General features: G+C 38.1%; 1 protein-coding gene across 1 annotated transcript in view; it reads right to left on the reverse strand.

The window, feature by feature from the left end:
• Positions 1-2,461: 2,461 nt before the first annotated feature.
• LOC101602725 (phospholipid scramblase 2-like) overlaps positions 2,462-24,765 on the reverse strand; it is a 53,415-nt gene continuing 31,111 nt past the window's right edge. Inside the window, exons 3-7 of the mRNA XM_004663598.2 lie at positions 10,152-10,194; positions 6,630-6,850; positions 5,299-5,460; positions 3,533-3,694; positions 2,462-2,518 (exon numbers count right to left, since the gene is read on the reverse strand). Coding sequence (XP_004663655.2) covers positions 2,462-2,518; positions 3,533-3,694; positions 5,299-5,460; positions 6,630-6,850; positions 10,152-10,194 — 645 coding nt within the window. The remainder of the gene's footprint in view (positions 2,519-3,532; positions 3,695-5,298; positions 5,461-6,629; positions 6,851-10,151; positions 10,195-24,765) is intronic.

Raw genomic sequence — 24,765 nt, forward strand, 5'->3', positions numbered from 1 at the left:
CGTCTCACTTTGTGCATCTGGCTTTACATGGGTACTGGGGAATTGAACTCAGGCAGTCATGCTTTGCAAGCAAGCACCTCTAACCACTGAGCAATCTCTCTATCCCAAGACTGCTTCACATTAGTTAATAAACTCTGCCAGTCCTTTCATCTTGTGTGGCACAGTTTTGTGAGGGAAACAACTACTGAAGAAGCTAGGCTTTTTAGATTGGGGCCTGTACAAATTCCCTCAGAGAAGTAGGGTTTGGGAAAGTTATTAGATCCTCACCTGAGATCTCAGATGCTCCCTGTGTGAAGTGATGCCCATGGTCTTGGGGCCACAGGGAGAGATACAGCATATAGATATAGAAAATCACTTTCCATCTAAGCAGTTACAAGGGTAGATGGGTGGTGAGAGGGCCATTATCCAAGCTGAGAGACTGATTAATGCTAAGACTGCTTTGAAGTATTCACTCTCCTATAAATAACCCCTCACCCACGTTTTGTAAGGAAGCCCAGCAAACTCATTTGTTTGCCAGGGTAATCTTCAGCGGAATCAGCTTTTGATCTATAGAGGGTGCCCTGCCTGGAAGGGAGTAAGTACTAGATTTCTATCCAAGAAAGTGTTCATGTAACAATGCTATATTCATTCAATTGTCACATCTGAATTCACTGAATGGAAATCCAAGAACCAGGGAGCTGAAAGTAATGCCTAAATTGCATCCTTTATGCAAGAAAGACAAGGCAAAGAAACTGGCCTGTTCTTGGAGTTTGGGCTTACCAAAAGATTGACAAACTAATGAAATGATAGTGATGGTATCCTCAATTTATTTAAAAGAATGCCTATAACATTGAAAAAATATATATTTATCATTTTACTGACATTTAATTTAACTCCTAGTCTTAATATTCTCACATATTTGAGGCTGGTTACTTTGATAATTTATAGTACTTTCAAAAGGAATCAATTCAGCTTATAAATTTGAAAACTAGCAGTTTTTGTCTGGGTCTTTCCTTATCTCATTTTCTCTACAGGAGTCCTCCCAGCCTTGCTAAAGGTTAGAAATTTGATTGCTCCTACCCTAGAAATCTGATTAATCTGTTTTCCCCTTATCTCTTCCTCCCTAAAGGAGTTCCTTTTCCTATAAGGAAACAAGGCCTTTGATCAGAGTCCCCAGTTTGATTTTTCCCATTTCTTAGGACCCTTACCTGGTTTGCCTTCTTTCCTTCTTCTAAGCTCTATAGCAAAATCTTTCTAAATTTAAAAAATAAACAACACCTTTTTGAATAGATAGTGAAGGAGAAACAGGAGTAAGAAAGTTTTTAAAAGGGAGTTACTCAGAAACAGAAGCCCAAAGAGGGAACAAGGAGATCCAAGGTGGCTGCCAGCAATGCTCCCAGCAGGATCTTTCTGCCTAATCCTTAGCCAAACTTTTCTGGGTCAGTTTCTTGAGCCCAAGAATCAAGCAGATCTCTCTACTCAGTGTAGTCTGAATATCTGATTCATATGAAGGTTAACTACATGGACCAGCTCTCTCTCTTTTTTCCCCACTGACCTGACCCGAGCACACATGTAAACTTGTCTCTTTCCTTCCCAGCCTAGCTAGGAAGGAAGTACTTCTCTAAGCCTGGGTATTTTTCTGCTTCCTTCTACTTGTGTCATGTTTTGTGGTACTTTCTCACTTTGATTTTATACACGATTTTCCTTTGATCTGAGTCCTTCACTATTTCTTAATCCCCTTTGGTCTTTTATTTGAAGGAAATCTTTTTGTTTTTATGCTTTGTCTTCCATATGTGTGTGTCTCTTCATCTCCCCTCTCCCTTAAATGCCAGGCAAGAAGGAGTATTATACTCTGGCTTGAGACTTTCAGCTAGCCTACTCCATGGACCTTACTTTCCCCTACAATAAAACCTCATAACTCATGTTTTCTCCCTAAATAAACTTGACAATTCATAATTTAGCCTTTTTGGAGTTCATGTTAGTAATTCTTTCCTAATGGTATGAGGACCCAAAAATCAGGGTTCACATGCCTGGGGGACACCTCCTGAACTCAAAAATCTTGCATTAATAGTATTTTCAAAATAATATTAGGCATTTTGTGTGAAATAAACTATAACTAAATTTAATAGGGAACTGAATGTATTTTATTAAAATTACTTAAATAATGCTTGTGCTATAAAATGGAAAATAGATCAGGGATTAAATTTCAACATAGTTGTCAACACAAAGTTTACAATACCTATATCCTTTCCCTCAAATCCACAATGAATATTAAGTATGAATATTTAAATATACTTATAAGCCAATGATACAGGCAATAACCATAATTAATTAAAAACTAAAATCAGATAACTATAGTTAAAGACATCACAGTTTAATTAATTCAAATACAAGTGATTTCCACCAAGAAGAGAAAACCATTTTCCTTTGAGATAGTCCATATTCAAGCTTTACTTTTTCTGAACATACTTTCATTAATCCATTACCACATCCCTAAATGTATTTTCATGCTTGCAGTTGTTTCAAAAAACATGAAATCCTAGATAAGAAGAAAAATATCAAAGTTAATTTTCAGCAGTGAAACAGAAATCAGTAACCATATGGAGAAAACTGAGGACTGAGATGGATTTGGTGGTTCACATCAGTGATCTCAGCACTTGAGAGGAAAGCAGTGTACTTTTGAGTGTGAAGCCAGTACGGAGCATACAATTAGACTTTGGTTCATAATACCAATCCAATCTAAAGTGAACCAAAGAAAATGTGGTTCTTCTGCAGATGAACTAATATGCACTTTTCCACCACCACAACATGGAATTAATCTGGAAGTTTATTTTAAGTGAAATAAGCTGGCACAAAAATTAATAGCAGCACAAACTCACATCTAGAGTGTAAAAATGTTGAAGTCAAAGATTGAAAGATGATACGATAGTAGTTACCAGAGGTTGGGGTTAGATGAGTTGGGAAAAATGGAAATGTCTCAAAGGTTCCACAGTTTGAAGATGGAAGTTCCAACCATAGTTAATAGCTAGCAATGCATTGTACATTTTAGAAAATGCTAAATAAATAGATTGTAAATGTTCACATTCCAAATTAAAGATAATTGCTTCAGGTCATAGATATAGCAATTCACTAAAATTTAATAATCCCATGATATATACATGGATCAAAATATCATATATACCTCAAAAATATATACAATCATTGATTAAAAATTAAAATAAACAGAGCTGGTGTGTTAGTAAAACTTTTACTAAAGAATTGTCACAGGCACTACAAAGCCTTGGCTTTGATTAAAGTCAGAGACTCTCCAACTGACAAACAACCTCTGCATCTTCCTGTTTGAAATGGCATAGATAATTTAGACAAGGAGCATTTTACTTAGGAGTCTATAGTGTAAGGATAATATAGAATTTCATGACTAGGACAAAGTGTGAACTCTTTTATAAATCCTAGAAACTTAAAATGATAATCTTCAAATATACAGTTTACCTAATTATTGCAAAATGATTCCAGAGAGTCCAGCAGAAACCAGATTTAGCAAGAACAGACTTACAATGAGGAAACAAGCTCCCAGCATCACTGCTTTCATGTTCACCTCAAGATCTAATGGGAACTGAATCCGAAAGAAATCGGTGTCTGTCAATAACTCTCTCACAAAACCAGACCAGTGCTTGGAAATCTTGCCAACCACTGTTTGTTCATCAAGAGATGTGATCTAAATTGAAAACAAAATAAAGGAATGAAAAGAAAATCTTTAAAAGTTCTAGAAAAAGAACAAAACTATTTGCATAGTTGGAATAACATGGAACAATTATTCTACCACTATCATGAATCACATGTGTCTAAACACTGGAAGAGTTTCTAGGTAAAATATTAACTTTTAGAAATTACATATGAAAAATGCACAATGTTCCACAATGTTCTCACTTGTTTCTGAGAAATAAATTATTTGTCAGTGTAAGTTCTGTTAATATTGTTTCTGAGATTGAAATAACTTTTCACATGTCTCAATATTTGGCAGGAATGATATCTCATATGAGCAAAACTAAGATTACACATATCATTATATAAGTCTTCAAAGAACATATTACATATCTGAACACATATGCCCACAAATATGTGCACAGAATCTTACACGCACACACACACACACACACACACACACACACACATCCATTCATAAGATCCCATGTAAGATCTTTGTATTACTTTTATTTTCTTAGAACCATCTACCTCTGCAATTAGACTTTGAAGTCAATGAAGGAAAGATTTATGTTTGTGTAACTATTCTAGACATGAGTTTAACCCATACAATTATAGAAGCCAGGCAGATAATATAGCAAAAGGAACTGGGAGAGGAAGTCTGAAGATGCCAGCCAAAGCACAAAATCCTATCTTGAGGACAGCCCTACCTTGACAGCTTTAGAATATCTTTGTTCATTCCTTGGAAATACAAGCCTTGTTATTAGCTAGGTTTTCTAGCTTTTGAAGGGAATCAGGAAGTCAAGATGAAGTTACAGAATCCCCCAGTTTTACAATATAGGTCACCTGTTAAAGAACTGCCATAAAGGAATTTCTCCACAAGGTAAATATATGTTATGTGTACAAGGACCTAACACAATATAAGAATAAGGAGAGATAACAGAGAAGCATGGCTGGGCAGTACACATTCTAACTCTTCTAACTTATGAAGACTATTTCTCACTAAGTGGGGTTTTGTAGGAACTAAAGATAGAAGACCTCCTAAACATATCCCTTGGCACCTTCTTTTGGATTTTTAGGTTAAGGAAGGAAACACAGGCTTAGAAACAAGACTAAGACAGCAAGGCAATGTTCAATTTACAAGAGATAATATGCACTGTTGCAGTACAGAAAGGATATGTAAAAGTATTAGATATGGTGATAATTAATCTTCATTGTCAACTGGACAGGGTTTAAATTCAATATAGAAACACCCCTGTGGATATATTTATGAAGGTGGTTTAAGAAAGTTAATTGAAGAGAAAAGAGTACCCCAAATGTGCTTCCATCTTATGAATAAGAGTTCTGGGTGATTAGAGGGGAGAAAGTGAGCTGAGCACCAGCATTCATCTCTCTCTGTCTCCTGACTGGATGCAGTGGAAAAGTAGCTAACAGAGGAATTGTGAATAGCTCTATTAACTTGACTCTGTATTTTTCACCTAAGTATTTCTCTGACCACATTTTCTTTTGAAATTTGTAGGTATGTATGCATGTATATTCATCATTTATAATACAAATCATATTTGTAACATCTCACAAAATAATATAAAATCCTATAAACATTTCCAAATCTGTTACCTCAAAATCAATATCTGCTCCACAGCTGCACAGTATAAATGGTCCAATAATTTTTAGAACTTCCTCTCTGTTCCCATTCTGAACTGTAAACTTTGGGAGACATGGGTGACAGGTCTGAGAAACAAAACCTATTGGGACACCAGGAGGAGCTTGGATTTCTATCTGCAAAAAGAGAAAGGACATTTGTAAAATAGAATTGTCATTGTGTTGTCTAAGAGTAGCTTTGCTTATTAGTATATCGGTGCTACACCATTCCCTTTTGCATGGAGGCTGTAACTGCACAGAAGAGAAGTGAATTAACTGGCAGGAATCAGAATCCTCAGCTCCCACATGATGAGATGAACTGAGATATGGGCAGCCTGCAAGCATTCATCACTGTTCTACAACATTTAACACAATGAACTGTACTATTGTTTGTATTTACTTATTAAAACTGTCTTCATTATTCACAAACTACTGTCTTAAATTCACTTAAAAATGGGGACAGTGGTCTCCACATAACTATGATCACTGGTGCACTTGTTTCAATGATGATTCCCAATGTAACTGCAATGAAAATACTCTAAGCGCTAGACTGGTGGCTCTGCTGTTTCTTACCTGGGAGACATAGCAGTGCTCAAGGTGCTCATCAGTAAATAATCATTTACAAAGACCACATATTGCGATCCAAGCTAAGGTGGTACTCGGGCATAGAGCATTCCGTGTTGACCTCGTCTCCTGAGATGCTTATTCCAGCAGAGTTCAGTATCAGATCTCAATTACCCTGCTCACTCTTCTTAAGCCATGCTCACAGGACAGACTTTGCAGAACTAGTGGCTTATGCAGACAGACCTGGGTGAAGGCCAGTAAGAGCCAGACAAAGGCACCTTCTCTGTACACTCTGTGTGCCCTGGTGTTTACCATGAAGATACATTTGTAGTGATTACTGCCAAGTAAGATAAAGCAGACACTACTGCCATCCAGTGAGTCCTTATTACAGTGACAAAAGTATGTGTATTAATTTGATACAATCTCAAAGATGCAATGTTATTGGTTTGACCATCCCTCTCACAGTTATTTTTGATAAGAAATTTGCACAAATTGCCCTGTAAGACCTTATTCTGCATCCAGAACTAGTCTGAGCTGTTCTTCCACCACATAAGGTAAACTCCTCAGAGTACAGGCCTATCATGCACTTTTGTTCCCTGGACTTCCTTCCTGTACAGTTGACTAAATCCAAAATATAGCTTATAGATCAATGTGCCTTTAAATCTTATTTAATTATATAAGTTCAATAACAGGATGGAGATTCTCACTACATAATCTTGAAAACTGCCCTGGTAAGTACAGACCTTTTGGAGGCAGCACGGGAAGCAACATGAACTACATCTTAGTGGCCTCTTCAGAGTTATGACTTCTTGCCCCACGTTGTCAAAGATCCTCATGGTGAAAGGCCTATATGCCCCACAGCAATTTCGGGTACAGAAATTAGTGTACTCCACTGCATAGTAAACCTTCTGTCCATGGCTATTCTCAATTTTGTATTTGTTAGCACTTTCAAAGCCTGTAACAGCTAAAAATAAAAAGAGGAATCATCAATATATTAAAATTATTTGACTTTTCCTACATTATTATAATGTCTTGCCAGACCCATTTTATATGACACTCCAAGAAGCATTAGAAAAAGAAAAGAAAAACTGTAGAGGTGACCCAGGCCAAAAAAAAGCAAAAGAGAAAGGAGAGACTAGTATACCAAGGAAGTCAAGAGTGCTTATGTGAGCCATGGGAATTCAACAAGTCACATTTATTCATCTCACAGGTTGTCAGGAAAGCCTGTCTGTAGCCTGCAGGCAGGTAGTGGCACTGGGTATATGGAAAACTGTCCACTTCTCTGACAATCTTCATGCATGTGGAAAAATTACAGGATGAATGCTATGCTTAAATTCTATGATGTACTACATTAAATCAATTGGCTTGGTATTTTATTTTGTAAACCATATTTAAGTCTTATCTTTTGCAATATATTTCAATAATGAGAGGGCTTACTCTGTGCATACTTGCAAAAAGAAGAGTGAAAATTGAAGGTGAATTAGAGTATTACACTGGACCCAGGGAACCCTGGTGGAGTGGTGTTGGGTACTAGACGAGGGGTGTGAGAGAGGAGCAAGCACAACTCAGGCCCCACCGTGTAACATGATAACGCTAGACAGTACTATGCGCATTCTAAGTGAACACTGCATCTACGGGTGCAATCATCTTCACAGTGAAAGTGCGCACACCCAAATGCCATCCTACAAAAGAGCTTCCCATATTGATTTACACATGGGATACATCTCTCTTTCAGGGCCAGGAAGAGTCAACTCATCGTCTTATTTGTCACAGGAAGATGTCATGTGTAGATATCCTTCACATATCCTTCCATTGTGGACTTGCTTGAGCATCTTTGCTGGGATTCAAACAGGACCTAGACCAAGTAATTTAAAAGCTAATCTTGGCCTCAACATCTAACACAGTCAAATATTTTCAAGAGTCTTTATAAAAAGAACTTAAGGGCTGGAGAGATGGCTTAGCAATTAAGCACTTGCCTGTGAAGCCTAACGACCCCGGTTCCAGGCTCCATTCCCCAGGACCCACGTTAGCCAGATGCACAAGGGGGCACACGTGTCTGGATTTCCTTTGCAGTGGCTGGAGGCGCACGCGCGCGCACACACACACACACACACACACTCTCTCTCTCTCTCTCTCTCTCTCTTTCTCTCTTTGTGTGTAGCTCTCAAATAAATAAATAAAATAAACAAAAAAAATTTAAAAAAGGAACTTAAAAAGTTAAATTAATTCTTGAGAGCATTTATTATCCAACTAGCTGCTTAAGTATGAAGAATGATTTGTACTTGTTTATCTGTAGATCATTTATGTAACACAGCCTCTAATTCTCAGTTCCTTGGAAAACTAAACTCAACAAAAGAGCCTGTGGCAAACCTGGGGGTGCAGCACAGTGGTAGAGTGCCTACTACATACAAAACCCTGAATTTGATACCCAGGATTAAAAAAATTAAAAGGAATCTGTAGCCTATCGTTATATCATTAGCATCTATTGAGTTTTTAGAGGAAGATAAAAATGTCTGACATAGTCACATATGCAGAAAATGTTCTCAGCGACTTTTCTTTTTTTACATTACTCATTAATATTTAAAGTAATAAGACCTTTCAGTTTAAGGAAAAGGTATGCAGAGTTAAAACATCTCTTTTTAACAAATTAAGATATGAATAACTTGGGCTGGAGGGATGGCTTGGCAATTAAGGCATTTTCCTGCAAAGCCAAGGGACCCAGGTTCGATTCCCCAGGACCTACCTTAGCCAGAAGCACAAGGGGGTGCATGAGTCTGGAGTTTGTTTGCAGTGTCTGGAGGCCACATGCCTATTCTCTCTCTCTCTTCCTCTTTCTTTGTCAAGTAAATAAATAAATAAAAATAAAATATTTTAAAAAGAGGCCTGGAGAGATGGCTTGGAGGTTAAGCACTTGCCTGTGAAGCCTAAGGACCCGGGTTAGAGGTTCAATTCCCTAGAACACACATAAGCCAGATGCACAAGGTGGCACATGCATCTGGAGTTCACTTGCACTAGCTGAAGGATCTGGCATGCCCATTTTCTCTCTCTCTCTCTCTCTCTCTCTCTCTCTCTCTTTCTGTTGCTCTCAAATAAATAAATACAAATAAACAAAAAAATTTAAAAGGTATGAATAACTTGAGGTGTGGATTAATATTACACATTTAGCATATTAACATCACAAGTAAGACAAAATATGTATCTAAAAATAGTAATGGTATGCTATGTGATGTATACTGTTTGACTTTTTAGGCTTTCAATTCCACTTAATATTACTATAGAATTAAATATCTTTAAAAATTCAGAATATAAATTGTTAGAAAAATGTTCCTTTTCAAAAAAACTGTGGCTTAGAAAAATTTAAACCAAAATACCACAAATATCTAATGACTTACATTATAAGAATTTACATGTAATATCTAGAAAGTATGTAATAAAATCTAAAACTTTGGCTATAAAATGCATACTCTAAATTTTACCAGTACAAAGTTATTTTTTAAGCAGATAAAGATGGATTTAACATTTTCTAGGTAACAGCCAAGTTTTCCTCATGCCTTAAATGGGGAAGGAAGACGCTATTGGTTTATGTAACTACCCAAGTCTGACACTTTCCAGAAATATCTAGTACCATCCTAAGTTTCTTCCTGCACTTGATGAGCAGTGGACCAAGGGTACATACAGAGGCACCTGGTTCCCAGGGAAGCAGGAGTGTTCTTGTGCAAAGTAGGTCTTCAGGGCTTCTGTTCAGCATCTCCAACTCCACAGGCTGATGACTTTGAGCTGGGAGTTACAGCCCATGGAACACATACCTTGTAGGGCTCATCTGAACTCCCAGGGAACTGTGGACACTGATGATTTTCCAGAACATTCCCACCAAAATTCAAAGGAGTCACTCACTATGGTAATGTCCCATGGGAGCCTGAGGTTCTGTACAAGTGTCAAGGCTGATGAAAAATTGGAGAGAGCTGGGGTTGGAGGGTCAGGTTAGGTGAGAAAAGAACTCAGTGTCATGCAGAGGGAGGAGAGAAAAAGTGAGTCCTAATTTTTCCTTTCTAAGGTAATGTCTATAGGGGCTGATAACCATCATAACATTTACTTACTTTCAGAAATTACTGGTAATGCTTCTGATTTAATGAGGAAGGATATTGCAAATAATCAGATTTGCCATCCTATGTTATCCAGAGTCCTGCTTTTGTGAGGTAAATATGCCCTTGTCTGTATCAACCTCTTTCCCATCTAGAAATGTGGGGAATTCCATGAGTACATACCTTCTAGAAGTTCAGTTTGCTGATAAATCAGTATCTGATCTATCTGTTACAATGAAAAAAAAAGATGAATTTCAAGTATTTTTAGGAAACAAAATGAGGACTCATAGTGCTTTTTAACATTACATATAACCAATTGTCATTCATCAATATTGTTTCACAATGGTGTGCATTTTTGTAACATTATATGCATGTTTAACTAAAATACAACTTTTTAAAGCATTGATTATTAATGTGAGCAATTGAGCACAGCTTGACTTATTCTGGAGTCTATAAAAATTAGAAAATAGTCTCTTGGACAGTGTTTAGGAGATATGAAATCATTTTTATCCATTTACAGTTGTTTTGCTATTAATCCCAAAATTATTCTTGATATTATTTGTGACTTTGTTAATTTTGTTTTTATTTTTCAGAGACAAGGTTCCATTTGTATTCCACTATATCCTTGAACTGGCCATCTTCCTAACTCAGTCCCTGGAATGCTAGGTTTACAAAGGTTTGTGCCACCACTTACGTGACCTTGATTCTTATGAAAAGATGTTTTGGGAGCAGGAGAGATGCCTTGGCAGTTAAGGCATTTGCCTATAAAGCCAAAGGACTTTGGTTCAATTCCACAGTACCCATGTAAACCAGATGCACAAGGTGGCACATGCATCTGGAGTTTGCTTGCACTGGCATGCCCATTTCTCCCCCCCCCCTCTCTCTCTCTCTCTTTTGCTCACAAATAAATACAAATAAACAAAAAAAATTAAAAAGGTATGAATTACTTGAGGTGTGGATTAATATTTCACATTCAGCTTATTGACATCACAAATAAGATGAAACAGGTATCTAAAAATAGTAATGGAATGCTATGTAAGGTATACTCCCACCTCCCCAGTCTAGGTTGCCTTCTTGGTCTGTGAGCTGGATGGCATCTCATGAAGTAGACAAGATCCCTGGCTCCTTTGCTCCCCACAGCCTCCTGGTCCTGGTTAGGTCCCATTGTGCCTTGCTTGGGGAAGCTGAGATCCTGTATGATCTGTGGAAACAGGCCTTTTGCTCAGGTATCCTGACTGGCCACTAAGTACCAACATCCCTGTTCACCTGAGCCAGAGAGTAAACAGGCCAAAGAACAAAAAATTGTTTCCTCCACAATGAAATGAAGAGTATTCCTAAAATGGGTAGACAATAATGCAAAAAAACACAATGAAAGTCAGAAAAATGAGAGAACTCCACCAAGGATACTTAGCCTCTAATGAAATCATAGAGAAATCAACATGAATTCATTCCCAAAATAAAAGCACAACAACCAATGAGACCTGACCCAGATTTTTTAAAAATTGCCAAACTAGAAGCAAAGTATCAAAAACCCCACAATCACATCAATGAAATTGAACATAATCATCTTGTAGAGTGTTCAGCTTTTGATAATAGGCTTAATTTAATTGAAGAAAAATTAGAACCCTCCAAAGAGATGTGAATAAATTGAAAGTAAGTCAAGAAGTGGAAGATCTCAACAACTGGTTGATTAAGCTTAATGAAGACTTGATCAAATGCAAGAATGAACTACAGGAAACAAAAAAAAGAATCAGAACTCAAGTTGAAATCATACCTCAAAAAAGGATATACCCGATGCAAAATAACACAATAGAAAACAAAAATCAAATAGAAATTATAAAAGCCTCTCTAGAACCACTCCCCAACAAAGTTACTCATGTAGAAGACAAAACCTCTGATCTGGAAGATAAGACACAAGAAGTTTATCAGGAGGCCAAAAATTTTGCTAAGTTCAAAAAATGTGAACAGAATATGAGCAAACTGTGGGATATCCCAAAATGACCAACATCCAGATAATGGGTATAACGGAAGGAGAGGAAATCCAGACCAGAGGCATAGAGAACATATTCAACAAAATTATTGAAGAAAAATTTCCAAATATTGCAAAAGAGTGGCCCATCCATATGTAAAAAGCCCACAGAATACCAAACAGAGAAGACCAAAGAATAACTCTCCAAGACACATCATAGTTAAATCTCTTAACAATGAAAAGAAAGAGAGAGGGTTAAGTGCAGCAAGAGAGAATCAATTCACAACATACAAAGGCAATCCCACCAGAATTACAACATGTTTCTCAATGGTAACCTTGAAAGCCATAGGGCCTCAAATGGAACTTCAAAGTCTGAAAAATGATGGCTTCTAATCCAAGCTCCTTTACCCAGCAAAAGTACCCATTATAATAGATGGTGAAAGAAAAACTTATGAACACAAAGCAAAACCTACAGATAACACTTGAGGGAATACTCCACAAGCACAGTTAACAAATCTCAAGAGCCAAAAAGAAGAAGAAGACAATAACCAAAATAGACCAGGTTCAAAACAGTATATAACACAAGAAATCACCAGACCCATAAAGCACCTCATCATGGCAGAGATTAATTCAAACCTCACAATAACATTAATCATTAATGGTCTTAACTCACCAATCAAAATATACAAGTTATCAGGATGGATCAAAAAACTGGACCCTTCTATCTGCTGTCTTCAAGAAATCCACCTCACCACTAAAGATAGACACCTCCTCAGGGTGAAAAGTTGGAAAACGCTATTCCAAGTAAATGGTAATAAAAAGCAGGTGGCTGTTGCAATATTAATGTCTGATAAAATATACTTCAAACCAAAAGATTTCAAAAAGGACAAATAAAGCCATTTCTAACTCATCAAGGGAAAGATCCAACATGAGTACATCACAACAAAAAATATATATGCACCAAACACAGGGTCATCACAGTTTATAAAACAAAATCCATTTGACAATAAAACAGAAATAAACAGCAACACCATCATAGTTGGAGACTTCCATACTCCACTATCATCAATGGACAGATTATCCAAGCAGAAAATCAACAGGGAAATAGTAGAGCTCAACAACAACATAGATCAAGTAGACTTAATGGATATCTATAGAACTTTCCAACTCTACAGAATACATATTTTCCTTAGCAGCCCATGGAACCTTCCCCAAAATTGACCATATTTTAGGCCACAAAACATGCCTTAATAAAGTAAGGAAAATTGAAGTAACTTCCTGCATCATGTCTGATCACAATACCTTAAAGCTAGAAATTAACAAGAGACATATCAAGAACTCCAACATCTCTTGTAGACTAAATAAACAATGAAAGGGTCATGGAAGAAATCAAAAAGAAATTGTAAAGTTCCTAGAGTTGGATGATAATGAAAACAATGCCTACCAAAACTTATTCTATACAAGGAAGGCAGTCATAAGGGGAAAATTCATAGCCCTAAAGGCCTTCATTACAAAGACAGAGAGATCACAAATTAACAACCTGATGGTACACCTAAAGGCTCTGGAAAAACAAGAAGAATCCAACCTAAAGATCTTAAGATGGAAAGCAATAATTAAGATTAGAGCAGAAAAGAATGAATTGGAAACTAAGAAACAATTTAAAATATCAATGAAATGAAGAGTTGATTCTTTGAAAAAAAAATATACAGGATTGACAAACACCTGGCCAAATTGATCAAGCAAAAGAGAGAAAGAGAGAGAGAGAGAGAGAGAGAGAGAGAGATAGATCTCAAAATAACAAAAACAGAAAAGAAAAAGGAGAGATCACAACAGACATCAATGAAATTGGAAGAATAATCAGGGCACACTTCCAAAATCTCTAGTCCACAAAATTAAATAATTGGGAAGAAATGGATTAATTCCTAAATACATAGCATCTATCAAAAATAAACTCAGAGCAGATTAATATCCTAAACAAACCTATCACATCCATGGAAATTGAAAAGGTAATAAAAAAATCTCCCACAAAAGAAAAATCCAGGACTGGATGCCTTATCAGCTGAATTCTGTCAAACCTTCATAGAAGAACTGAAACCAATTTTTCTCAAACAGTTCTGCATAACTGGAGACTAGGGAATCCTTCCAGATTCCTTTGATGAAGCTAGCATCACACTAATAACGAAACCAGACAGAGATGCAACAAGGGCAGAAAAAATATAGACTTATATCCCTAAGGAACCTAGATGCAATGATTCTGAACAAAATCCTTGCAAACCTAATGCAACAGCACATCAAAAGCATTATCCACCTTGATTAAGTAGGCTTCAGCCCAGGGATGCAGGGATGGTTTACCATATGGAAATTGGTCAACGTAATACACCACATAAATAAATTTAACCATAAGAACCACATGATCATTTCAATTAATACAGAGAGAAGGCCTTTGACAAAATACAACACCATTTCATGAACAAAATGCTGGAAAGAGTAGGCATGGGGGGTTTACATATCAACACAATAAAGGCTATACATAATGCTCCTAAAGCCCAAATAATATCTAATGGGGAAATACTCAAGGAGTTCCCACTGAGATAGGGAACAAGACAGGGGTGCCCACTCTGACCATTGGTGCTCAACATAGTACTAGAAGTACTATCCCAAATAATAAGTGTGAAGAATGAAATAAAAGGGATTCAAATTGGAAAGGAAGAAGTCAAGTTAGCCCCATGTGCAGACGACATGATTCTATATATAAGTGTCCATCTGAAAACCTTAAATATGATTATTTCCTTCAGGAAAGTGGTAGGTTACAAAATCAGTACACAAAAATCAGTAGCTTTTCTACATGCAAGGGTTAAATATACAGAGAAAGAAATCAGTGAGGCTATCCTACTTTAATAGCAACAACAACAACAAAAATAAATACCTTAGATTAACACTAGCCAAGTATGTAAAAGACCAATAAAATGAAACATTAAAAAAAAAACTCAAGAAATAAATTGAGGAGGTCTTAAGACAGGAAGACCTCCCATGCTCCTGGATAGGTAGAATTAGTAGTGTGAAAATGGTGATACTACCAAAAGCAATATACAGATTTAATGCAATATCAATAAAAATACCAGTATCCTTCTTTACAGAGATTGAAAAAAAATCTCAAAATTCATATGGAGAGGCAGAAGGCCTTAGATATGCAAACAAATCTTCAGAAAAAAAAGCTGGTATCACCATAGTCTATCTAAAGTTGTGTTACAAAGCGATAGTGACAAAAACAGCATGGAAAGGGAATAAAAACAGAAACATAGACCCATGGCATAATGCTAAACACTCAGACTTTATGTCGAGTAACTACAGATTTGACAAAGGTGCCAATAATGTACACTGGAGAAACTACATCATCTTCCACAAATGATGTTGGACAAATTGGATGACCATATATAGAAAAATAAAATTAGATCTATTCATTTTGCCATGCACAAAAGTCAAGTCCAAATGGATTAAAGACCTCAATATAAGACCTGAAACTCTTCAACTTCTGAAAGAAAAAAAAAAAAAAAGTAGGAGGCAGTCTCTATGATGTAGGACTGGGAAAAGACTTCCTGAGCAAAATCCCAGTGGCCCAGGAAATTAAACAAGCACTCAACTAATGGGATTCATGAAGTTAAATTTTTTTTGCACAAACATACCATAAGCAGAGCTGATAGATTACCAACTGAATGGGAGAAATTTTTTGCCAGCTATACCACTGACAGAAGCCTAATGTCTAGAATCTGGAAAGAACCCAAAAACTAAACAATAAAAAAATCAAACCTAGCCGGGCGTGGTGGTGCATGCCTTTAATCCCAGCACTCGTGAGGCAGAGGTAGGAGGATTGCCATGAGTTCAAGGCCACCCTGAAATGACAGAGTTAATTCCAGGTCAGCCTGGACCAGAGTGAGACCCTACCTCGAAAAACCAAAAAAAAAAAAAAAAAATCAAACCACCCACTCCATAAGTGGGGCAGAGAAGTAAATAGGAAGTTATCAGAGGAAGAATTACAAATGGCTAACACACACTTAAGAAAATGTTCAACATCTCTAGCCATTAAGGAAATACAAAATAAAAACAACTATGAGATTCCACCTTACCCCAGTAAAGATAGTAAACATTAAAAAGTTAAATGGAAACAAATGTTGGTGAGCATGTGGAGAAATAGGAACCCTCATTCTTTGTTGGTGGGAATGTAAGTTGTTATAACTACTATGAAAATCAATATACAGACTCCTGAAAAGGATGAATATAGATTTACAAACAGATCCTGTTATTCCCTTACTGGGCATTTACCCTAAAAGCTCCACATCTCAGTTCAGAGATATTTGCTCAACTATGTTTATAGCTGCTCAATACATAATAGCTAAAAACTGGAATCAACCCAGGTGGCCATCACTGGGTGTATGGATAACCAAGATATCGTATATCTACACAATGGAAATCTATTCAGCAGTAAGAAAAAAAAAAATGACACATTAAAATTTGTAGAAAAATGGTCAAACTTGGCATAGATCATTCTAAGTGAACTCACACAATCACAGACAGACAATCTTCACATGATGTCATTTATCTGCAGTTCTTAACCTGGATCAGCCCAAGTTGCTAACATAACTGAATAGCATTTTGAAGCTTGGACAATAGGTAGAATAGGGCTTGAGGGAAGGAAAAAGGTTGAGGAAGATACAAAACTGAAACCAAATTGAACTCATACCATAGAATCCTATATCTTGGAAGTGATATTAAGAGGTGGAACCCTCAAGAGGACTTTAGGGGAAGCACCTGAAGCAAAGTGCCCTGGAGTGTGTGAGACAAAACCTAACTTCAAATTTCTCCTATTTCTCTTTCTTCTCTGTCTTTTCCTTTTCCCTTGGCTCTGGCCTGAAGTTCCCTGTACCAGGATGTGGTCTATATCCACAGTGAGCTGTTGATCTGGGAGACTACTAGATCTCCCAAAACAAACAAGACAGACTCTTTCAGAACACTTGACTACCCACCAGATGTTAATGGTAAGGCCCTACTGCTGAATACACCAATAACTGTCAGCATGGACCTTGGAGAGACCTGGTTGGAATCCAGAGGAGAGTTCCCAGACAATTAGGCTATCTAGTGCTGGAAGGTGCTACATGAGCTACTGGGCTAAAGTGGCCAACATCTGTCCAAGAAACTCAAAGCCTAAGAGACTCAAAAGCAACCTGATGTGATGCTCACACAGTACAGTAATGGAACATAGTCATGGTGGGTAACCAACTACTCTTGGATTGGCTAACAAGTCTGCTCAGTGGTAAGAAAACCATATCTGGAACTGGGAAACAAGTCAGAATCATATCCAGATAATGATTCTGCTTTCCATTGTCAAGCTCCCACTAACCTTGACTATAAAAAGGTCTACCCCCTTTTAATTCTCTCTAAATTAATAAAGGATATCCCATTTTACTGGTGCTGACTTCATTCTCTGCTGGAGAATCTGCTTCTCTGTTTCAGATGGGAGCTGGATCTGAGGAGATAAATGACCCAGTGTTCTCCACCCTGCCCCAGCTGAAGTCACAGAAGAATTGGAGAAATGAACAAGAGGACTGCTTTCTTAATGAATCTGATATCAGCACAAGGGTGATGGAGATAGATACCGAGGTCATTCAACACCTACCAAACCAGAGATGCAGAAGCTCCTAAGTGCTCATTTCTGAAGTAGACTTATAAAATGCTCCCAGCTTGGCTCAGGGAATTTTGAAGAAGAGGAAGCAGAAAGATTGTTACAGCCACAAGTTGGGACATTTTACACAGAGACATTGCCTCTCCATCTCCATAATGCCTGACCCACAATCCCCATAGGGTTGACCTGAATCCCCAACAAGGAAGACCTCTTCAGAAAACATGAAGGTAGGAGAGAAAGGATATTACCAACTTTTGTTGTTTACATACAAAATATGTCCACATCTAAGAAAAGAACATGTTTCTAAAAATATTTTGTAGAAATATAAACAATAAGTGTTGTAGTGCATTAATGATGCAGGATTTGGGAGTTTAGGAAAGATTCCACCAAAATTTATTAACCCCAAGTTTTGGGTTCTGTCCTACCTTTAATAAAGAATTAATACAGTTGGACTCAGGAAGGATAAATTATGAATTTTTAAGTTTATTTACAGGGATGTTATAAATTATAAGGATTCTTTAAGGGAGATTAGGGCCTAGGAAAGGAGGTTAAACATGTGAATAGTAGGAAACAATTCTTATGTGGAAATACTGTATAGTTTACAAGGTTAGTTTCAGAGAAATTGAGGTCTTTAGAAAAGGACTTGAACAGAGTAAGAAGCACATGGAAAGTAGAATTTAGATGCATATGATAAGAGACCTGTAAGACACATATGACACCCGCCATGTGCTTTCCTGAAGAGCGAAAGTATCAAAGCAGAAGAGAAACTTAGGGTCTTTGGGGAAAAACTGGAGTACAGCCATGAACACATGCACATGGAGAGGAATTAAACTGAGACTTTGAAAAAGCTGCAAGCACATGGACTTGAAAGAAACTAAGACCTTTAGAGAGAAATTGAGAGGGGGTTACAGCTAGGGTGACTGGCCTGAAAATAAAAATATAAAAATTAAAAAAGGCAGGAAAGTGTGTGCTTGCTAGAAATCCAAGAAGATCTGACTTCTTATCTCTTTCCTAGTTCCCCATACCTGTTTTCCCACAAACAGCTTGGTCCCTGGAAGGGAAGTCTTTCATAGGATTTAAACAATGTGGTTGATCAAGTTTAATCCCCAGAACTTGGTGTCATGGCTAGCCTCTTCCTGAGATAACACCTAGCCCTTATAAACCAGCTGTCCATCTGGTTCAACTGAGCTGGAAGAGAGTCTACTACTATAAGGTTTAAGTACCTTTGAAAGGGGAGGCAGGCTTTCTGACCACTTGGTAACTTCCAGCTGTGGGTGAGTTTTCCCTGGGCTGGGCCTGGGCTCAGCCTGTGTCTAGGCCCTGTCCCAGCTGGTAGTGCCCTTTAGCTCTTACTCTCCACATGAGCTCCTTTCTCCCCCACATTGAACTTTCTTTTCTCTCTTTTCTTTCCAGTTCTTTTTTTTTTTTTTTTCCAGGCCCTCCATGTGAGATCTTTAGCTACATGGGTACTTCCTTGGCTATGTACTTCCTTCAGTACATATAATAATTTAGCATATAATAATTCTTTTTTATTCAATTCTTTGATTAAATTAGAAATGAACCCAGGGTTTGGGATACAAGGACTTTCCTGGACCTCTGGCACCCATTTACAAAATTTGGGTAAAGATGCAAGCATGTGGAAAGCAGAAACTAGGAGTTTGTGTAGTGACCTTAGAAGACCCTACAGGGCACCTGCCATGTGTTTTTAGAGGAGTTAACAGGGCAAATAGTGAGGCTCAATGCAAAAGAGAGAGACAGACAGACATCAGATTTCAAAGAAGAGACTACACTCATGACTACTCTGAGTTTAGAGTAAATACACAGGTAGAAAGTCTAGGGTTGGTAAGAGCACCCACATGGTAGAGAAAACTCATACATGCAATTACAGTGAGAAGTTATAAAGCAGAGGCAAGCAGAAAAGTTTAGATCAATAAAAATGCAATACTTTCCCAGAGGTAGAAGCCAGACTTGCACATATTCAAGAACCACAGGTTAAGACCTGTAGAGAAACACACACACACACACACACACACGCACGCGCACACACACACACACGCACACGCACAGGCACACTGAAGACACATGCAGAGAGGGACGGGCTGGAAGGCTGCAGCATTTATAACATCAGATTCATGTATGTAGGGGAAAAATCTGATTTGGAGAATGAACCTGAGGGTCAACCCACCCAGGTAGCACAGTAGGCCATGGGTAGCAGGGGTTGCTATGGATTACTCTCAAGGGATTTTTGCCAAGGGCTTCATTCTGGTGCCAGGAAAAGGTGGCATTTGAGCTGGCACATCCTTGCTCTCCTTGAGCCTCAATCCTTCACTGAAACTGCCTAAAAAATCTAGTTTTTTCCTATTATCCTTCACTAATACAGAGAGTGGAATGGAGTTCATTCAATGAGAGAGGGACACACACACAGACAGACAGAGAGAATTGGCATGTTAGGGCCTCTTACCATTGAAAACGAGCTCCAGATGCACATGACACTTTGTACATCTCTCTTTACTAGGGTACTGGGAAATGAAACCTGGTCAGTTAGGCTTTGCAATCAAGTGCCTTTAACTGATGAGACAGCTCCCCAGCCCCATACTCTTAATTTGCTAACCTGATTTATAGCATAAAGGTAAGACCTCATACGGCTCTAGTGAGACATCTAGTAGTACCACAATTTTGGCATTTGAAAAAATTGTGCCTTTCAGGAAAAGAAGGGGACACAGGAGGAAAGGCATAGCCACTGTTACCATAACCCAGGGTAAGTAGCAAGAGCCAAAGTTAAGAAATAGCAGAGCAACTAGGGAAGAGAACAGATGATGATCCAGCAGAAGCAGACTGAGGAGGAGCCCCAGACCTAGTGTCCCAGCCTCTTGCCCTGCCTGTTTTCCCAAGGGCATCCCTGGATCAGATCCCTCTTGCAGTGCTCACAGGCCCAGCACCCAGACAGCAACAATGCCATTCCCTTTACCTGTGTCTGCTGTGAGCCCCTTTTGTGCCTCTTCCCTCAGGAACCCTCTCTCCTGGGCCACCTAAGGGGGAGAGGCTAAACTCAGCCCTGTGTATTCTACTCTTGTGAGGCACACCCAAAGTATTAAAAGTAGCTTTGTAATTTAAAAAAATGTGTCTTTCAGAAAATAAAAGCAGTCTGGATACAAATGCAATCTAGTTAGTTACAACAAAATAGCAGGTTGTACATTCCCTGCTCTCTTCTTCCTCACTATGTACTGAATGCGACCAGGACCTGGGGCTTCAGCCACCATGCCCTCCCTCCCACAAAGGACTGCAACTTGGAGCTGTGCCCTCTAGTCTCTTCAGCTCTTTCTGAGAGTTGGTCCAGCCACACTAACTGGACACTGACAAGTTCTCAGAGAGGGAGTCTGAGGTCACCAAGCCCAGACCATCATGGACTACCTGCCCATCCTGCCTGGGGTTGATGCCCCAGCTATTCTTTTGAATATGGTGTTCCTTCTTGACCCTTGGCTTTGAACAGGCAACTCCATTATTATGTATCAGCGTGACCAGCTATTAGACTTGCTGTATCCAGGAAGCACATGTGAGGACCATCTTATCTACCCTTTGTGGCTCCAGCATCTCCTCTGAATCACCCGTACCTTCCATGAGTGACACATTTTAGACTTTCCCGACCCTGATGATCTAACAAGTTTTGAGAAGCTGTCAGTCATTGGTATTAGTATAGTTTTGCATCAATATTTTACTTGACTGTTTTTGTCTTTTAGTTTTGTTTTATTTGGTTTGGTTTTTGCTTATTTATTTTTTGTTAACCTGAGTTCAGAGACAGAAGTGATAACTGAGAATTGCCATTTTTTATCATATCCTGTTGATAAGGGTTAGTGCTACTGACATGATTTATGACTGCTAATATTGGCCTTAGCTATACTATTTTAGTAAATAAATAACATGTTTAGGTAAAAGAAAAAGAAAAGAAAATAGTTGTTCATATTATACATGAGCACTATGTACTGCAGTTGAACTCTAAGTAAGATGTATGAAAAGTTTCTTTCAAATGCCAAGGAACTAATTCAGTATTAGAATTAAAAAACAAAGCATCCAGGATTAAGGTACCACTTTGAAGACAGCTTTATTGTTCCAGGTTTACAAGCCTGAGTCAGGTATGATATTTCTGTGGACCTTAGTTTCCTCCAGTGTAAAACAGCTACAATTATAGTACCCCTATCTCATAAGGTTCAAGAGGTTCTCATGAGGTTCTATAAGGATGAAAGCGCTAGTCCTTAGGAATATGTTCTGTGTCCTGCTTAGAATAAAGCTTAGAGAGTAGTATTACAGAAATACATTATCAAAAACTTCCCCCAAGATGATAAAAATGCACAGCTTCAAAAGCAAACTAAATCCAGGAGAACTAGAGTGATCTATTTATTTATAGAATATGTGGCCACCAGGCATGGTCGTTCACACCTATAATTTCAGCACTCAGGGCCCTGAGGTAGGTGGATATTAGCATTACATATGTTTCATGCCAGTCTGGGTCACAGAGTAATAAGCTGTCTCAAAAAAATATAGTTTACAAACATCCCAAGCAACAATAATTAAAATAAGCCCTTTAACATTTCTGACTTTAATTAGCAAATAGTAATTACCTGACTATAACTAAATAGTTTAGGTAAAGTAGAAGTTCATTTGTGGGTTTTGTGAGTTCTCTATGTATTAGAACTTACCCCCTTTAAGCACTCCAGCCCTGGTGGGCAGTTCAGGAAAGGAAATGGTGCTGGCATTCATGTGATTATTTAGGTGCCACAGAATGAATTTGCAAATGAAAACCACATGAGCCAGCAAGTGCATAGCCTCCTGGTGGTGGCACTGGGTAGTCAGCTTGGGGCACTGGGTAACCAGGTTATCCAGGAATTCCTGCAACAGGAACAAGTGAAATAGTTTGTGACATCACAGAAAAATGGAATTTTGAATATCTTTGTGGTTACCTAGAAAGCCTGTGTCTATGAAGTTTAAAGTGTGATTTTATTTTTCAAATACATTTCAATGAAATATATGTTGTTTCATGTTCAATTCTGTTTTGTGGCTGATGTCTTTGAATAGAATCAGTCCACATTCTCCTTTATTATTCAAATCTCAGGCAGAAAATAAGCTTTAATATCTGAACATGTGATTTAATATCAACAATGATCTAGTCAGCTATATGAAGATTTTGGCATGACTTCATGGAAAAAGAAGATGTTACTAGGAAAATGAAAATAAAGGCTTTGAGGTAATATTTCTAGGCCAAAGCTTCCTGTCAAAATTCTAACCAATGGCCTCCTCTATATTATGGAACAGGTAGAAGGTTTTCCTATATGAATATTTGGAAAGGTCTGGAGTCTTATTTTTTATTTGCCACAATTTAAAGAGTGGCATGATGCAGGCTTTTAGTGAGTAGAAGAAGGATCACTGTCAACATTCACAAAATTATAAAGAATTCCCTCTTCCAAAATGTAAGTGTGCTGCATGGAGCAATGTGTAAAATGTAGCGAAGCTTCATAATCTATAGAGCAGCAACTGCATAGGGATGGAAGGTAATTTTATGGCTGGGATCCTGATATGATAGCACTAATGGCTACATAAAATAATATCTAGAATAGACATCTGGATTAGATAGTGGCACAGAAGAGGTGACTGAAAGAATGTAAGCGCCAAAGGAAAAGTAGGACTCCTTACAACGTGCTCCTCCAGACACGAAATTGCATGGATATCCATGATCTCACAGTATGTGACACTACCTACACAAGACCATCATAATAGGAAGAAAAGATCATGACATCAAAATAAAAGACAGACTGATGGAAAGAAGGAGGGGATACCAGAGAGAGTGAAGTTTAAAAGGGGAAAGTGGGGGGAAGGAGGGAATTATATCATGGGATATTGTTTACAATTATGGAAGTTGTCAATAATAAATAAATAAATAAAACCTAAATGTTGAACAAAAAAGAAAAAGAAATAATGAGGTCAATACAAGAGATGAATAAGAAAATAGAAATAATGAAAAATACCAATCAGAAATAGTAGAAATGAAAATCAAAGTAAGTCAAATACAAAACTCTGTAAAAAGTGTCACCAGGAGAATGGATCAAGGAGTGGACAGAATATCTAAACTAGAAAACTAGGTGACGGATCCAATATAGTCCAACAAAGAGAAAGATAAGCTAATAGGAAGGTATGTGTTTACATTGCTGGCAGAAATCACACAACCAAGAGCAGCTTGTGGGGCAAAAATGTTTATTTTGGCTTATAGACTCAAGGGGAAGCTCTATGATGGCAGGGGAAAATGATGACCTAAGAAGAAGGTGGGCATCACCTCCTGGCCAGCATCAGGTACACAACAGCCACAGGAGAGTGTGCCAAACACTGGCAACGGGGAGCTGGTTATATTACACATAAGCCTGCCCACAACAATATGCTGCCTCCAGGAGGTGTTAATTCCCAAATCTCCGTCAGCTGGGAACCAGCACCCAGAACACCTAAGTTTATGAGTGTTGTAGTCAGGCTCACATTGCTGGTACAAATCACCCAACCAACAGCAGCTTACGGGGGAAAAATGAGGTTTATTTTGGCTCACAGGCTTGAGGGGAAGCTCCACAATGGCAGGGAAAATGATGGCATGAGCAGAGGGTGGACATCACCTCCTGACCAACTTCAGATGGACAACAGCAACAAGAGAGTGTGCCAAACACTGGCATGGGAAAACTGGCTACAACACCCATAAGACCGCCCCCAACAATACAGTCCTTCCAGGAGGATTTAATTCCCAAATCTCCATCAGCTGGAAACCTAGTATTCAGAACACCTGAGTTTATGGGGGACACCTGAATTAAACCACCACATTCCACCCCTGACCCCATAAACTGATATCTACACATGATGTAAAATATAGTGCATTCATCCAACTTTAAAAGTCCCCAGAGTTTTTATCAGTTCCAGTGATTTTCATACATTCCCGTAGTCCAAGATCTTTTAGCTGAGTCATAATACCAAAAAGAAATAACCTTGAAAAAACCATAATGGCACAGAATAAACATGCACACTGCAAAAGATGGTATTGGGCTTGGCAAAGAAATAGTCAAGCAATGCATGATTTAAACAGGGCAAACATCAAACTCTGTAGCTTCAAGTCCAGCAACTCTAAT

Source organism: Jaculus jaculus, chromosome 17 (assembly GCF_020740685.1).
Source record: "Jaculus jaculus isolate mJacJac1 chromosome 17, mJacJac1.mat.Y.cur, whole genome shotgun sequence".
Lineage (NCBI taxonomy): Eukaryota > Metazoa > Chordata > Mammalia > Rodentia > Dipodidae > Jaculus > Jaculus jaculus.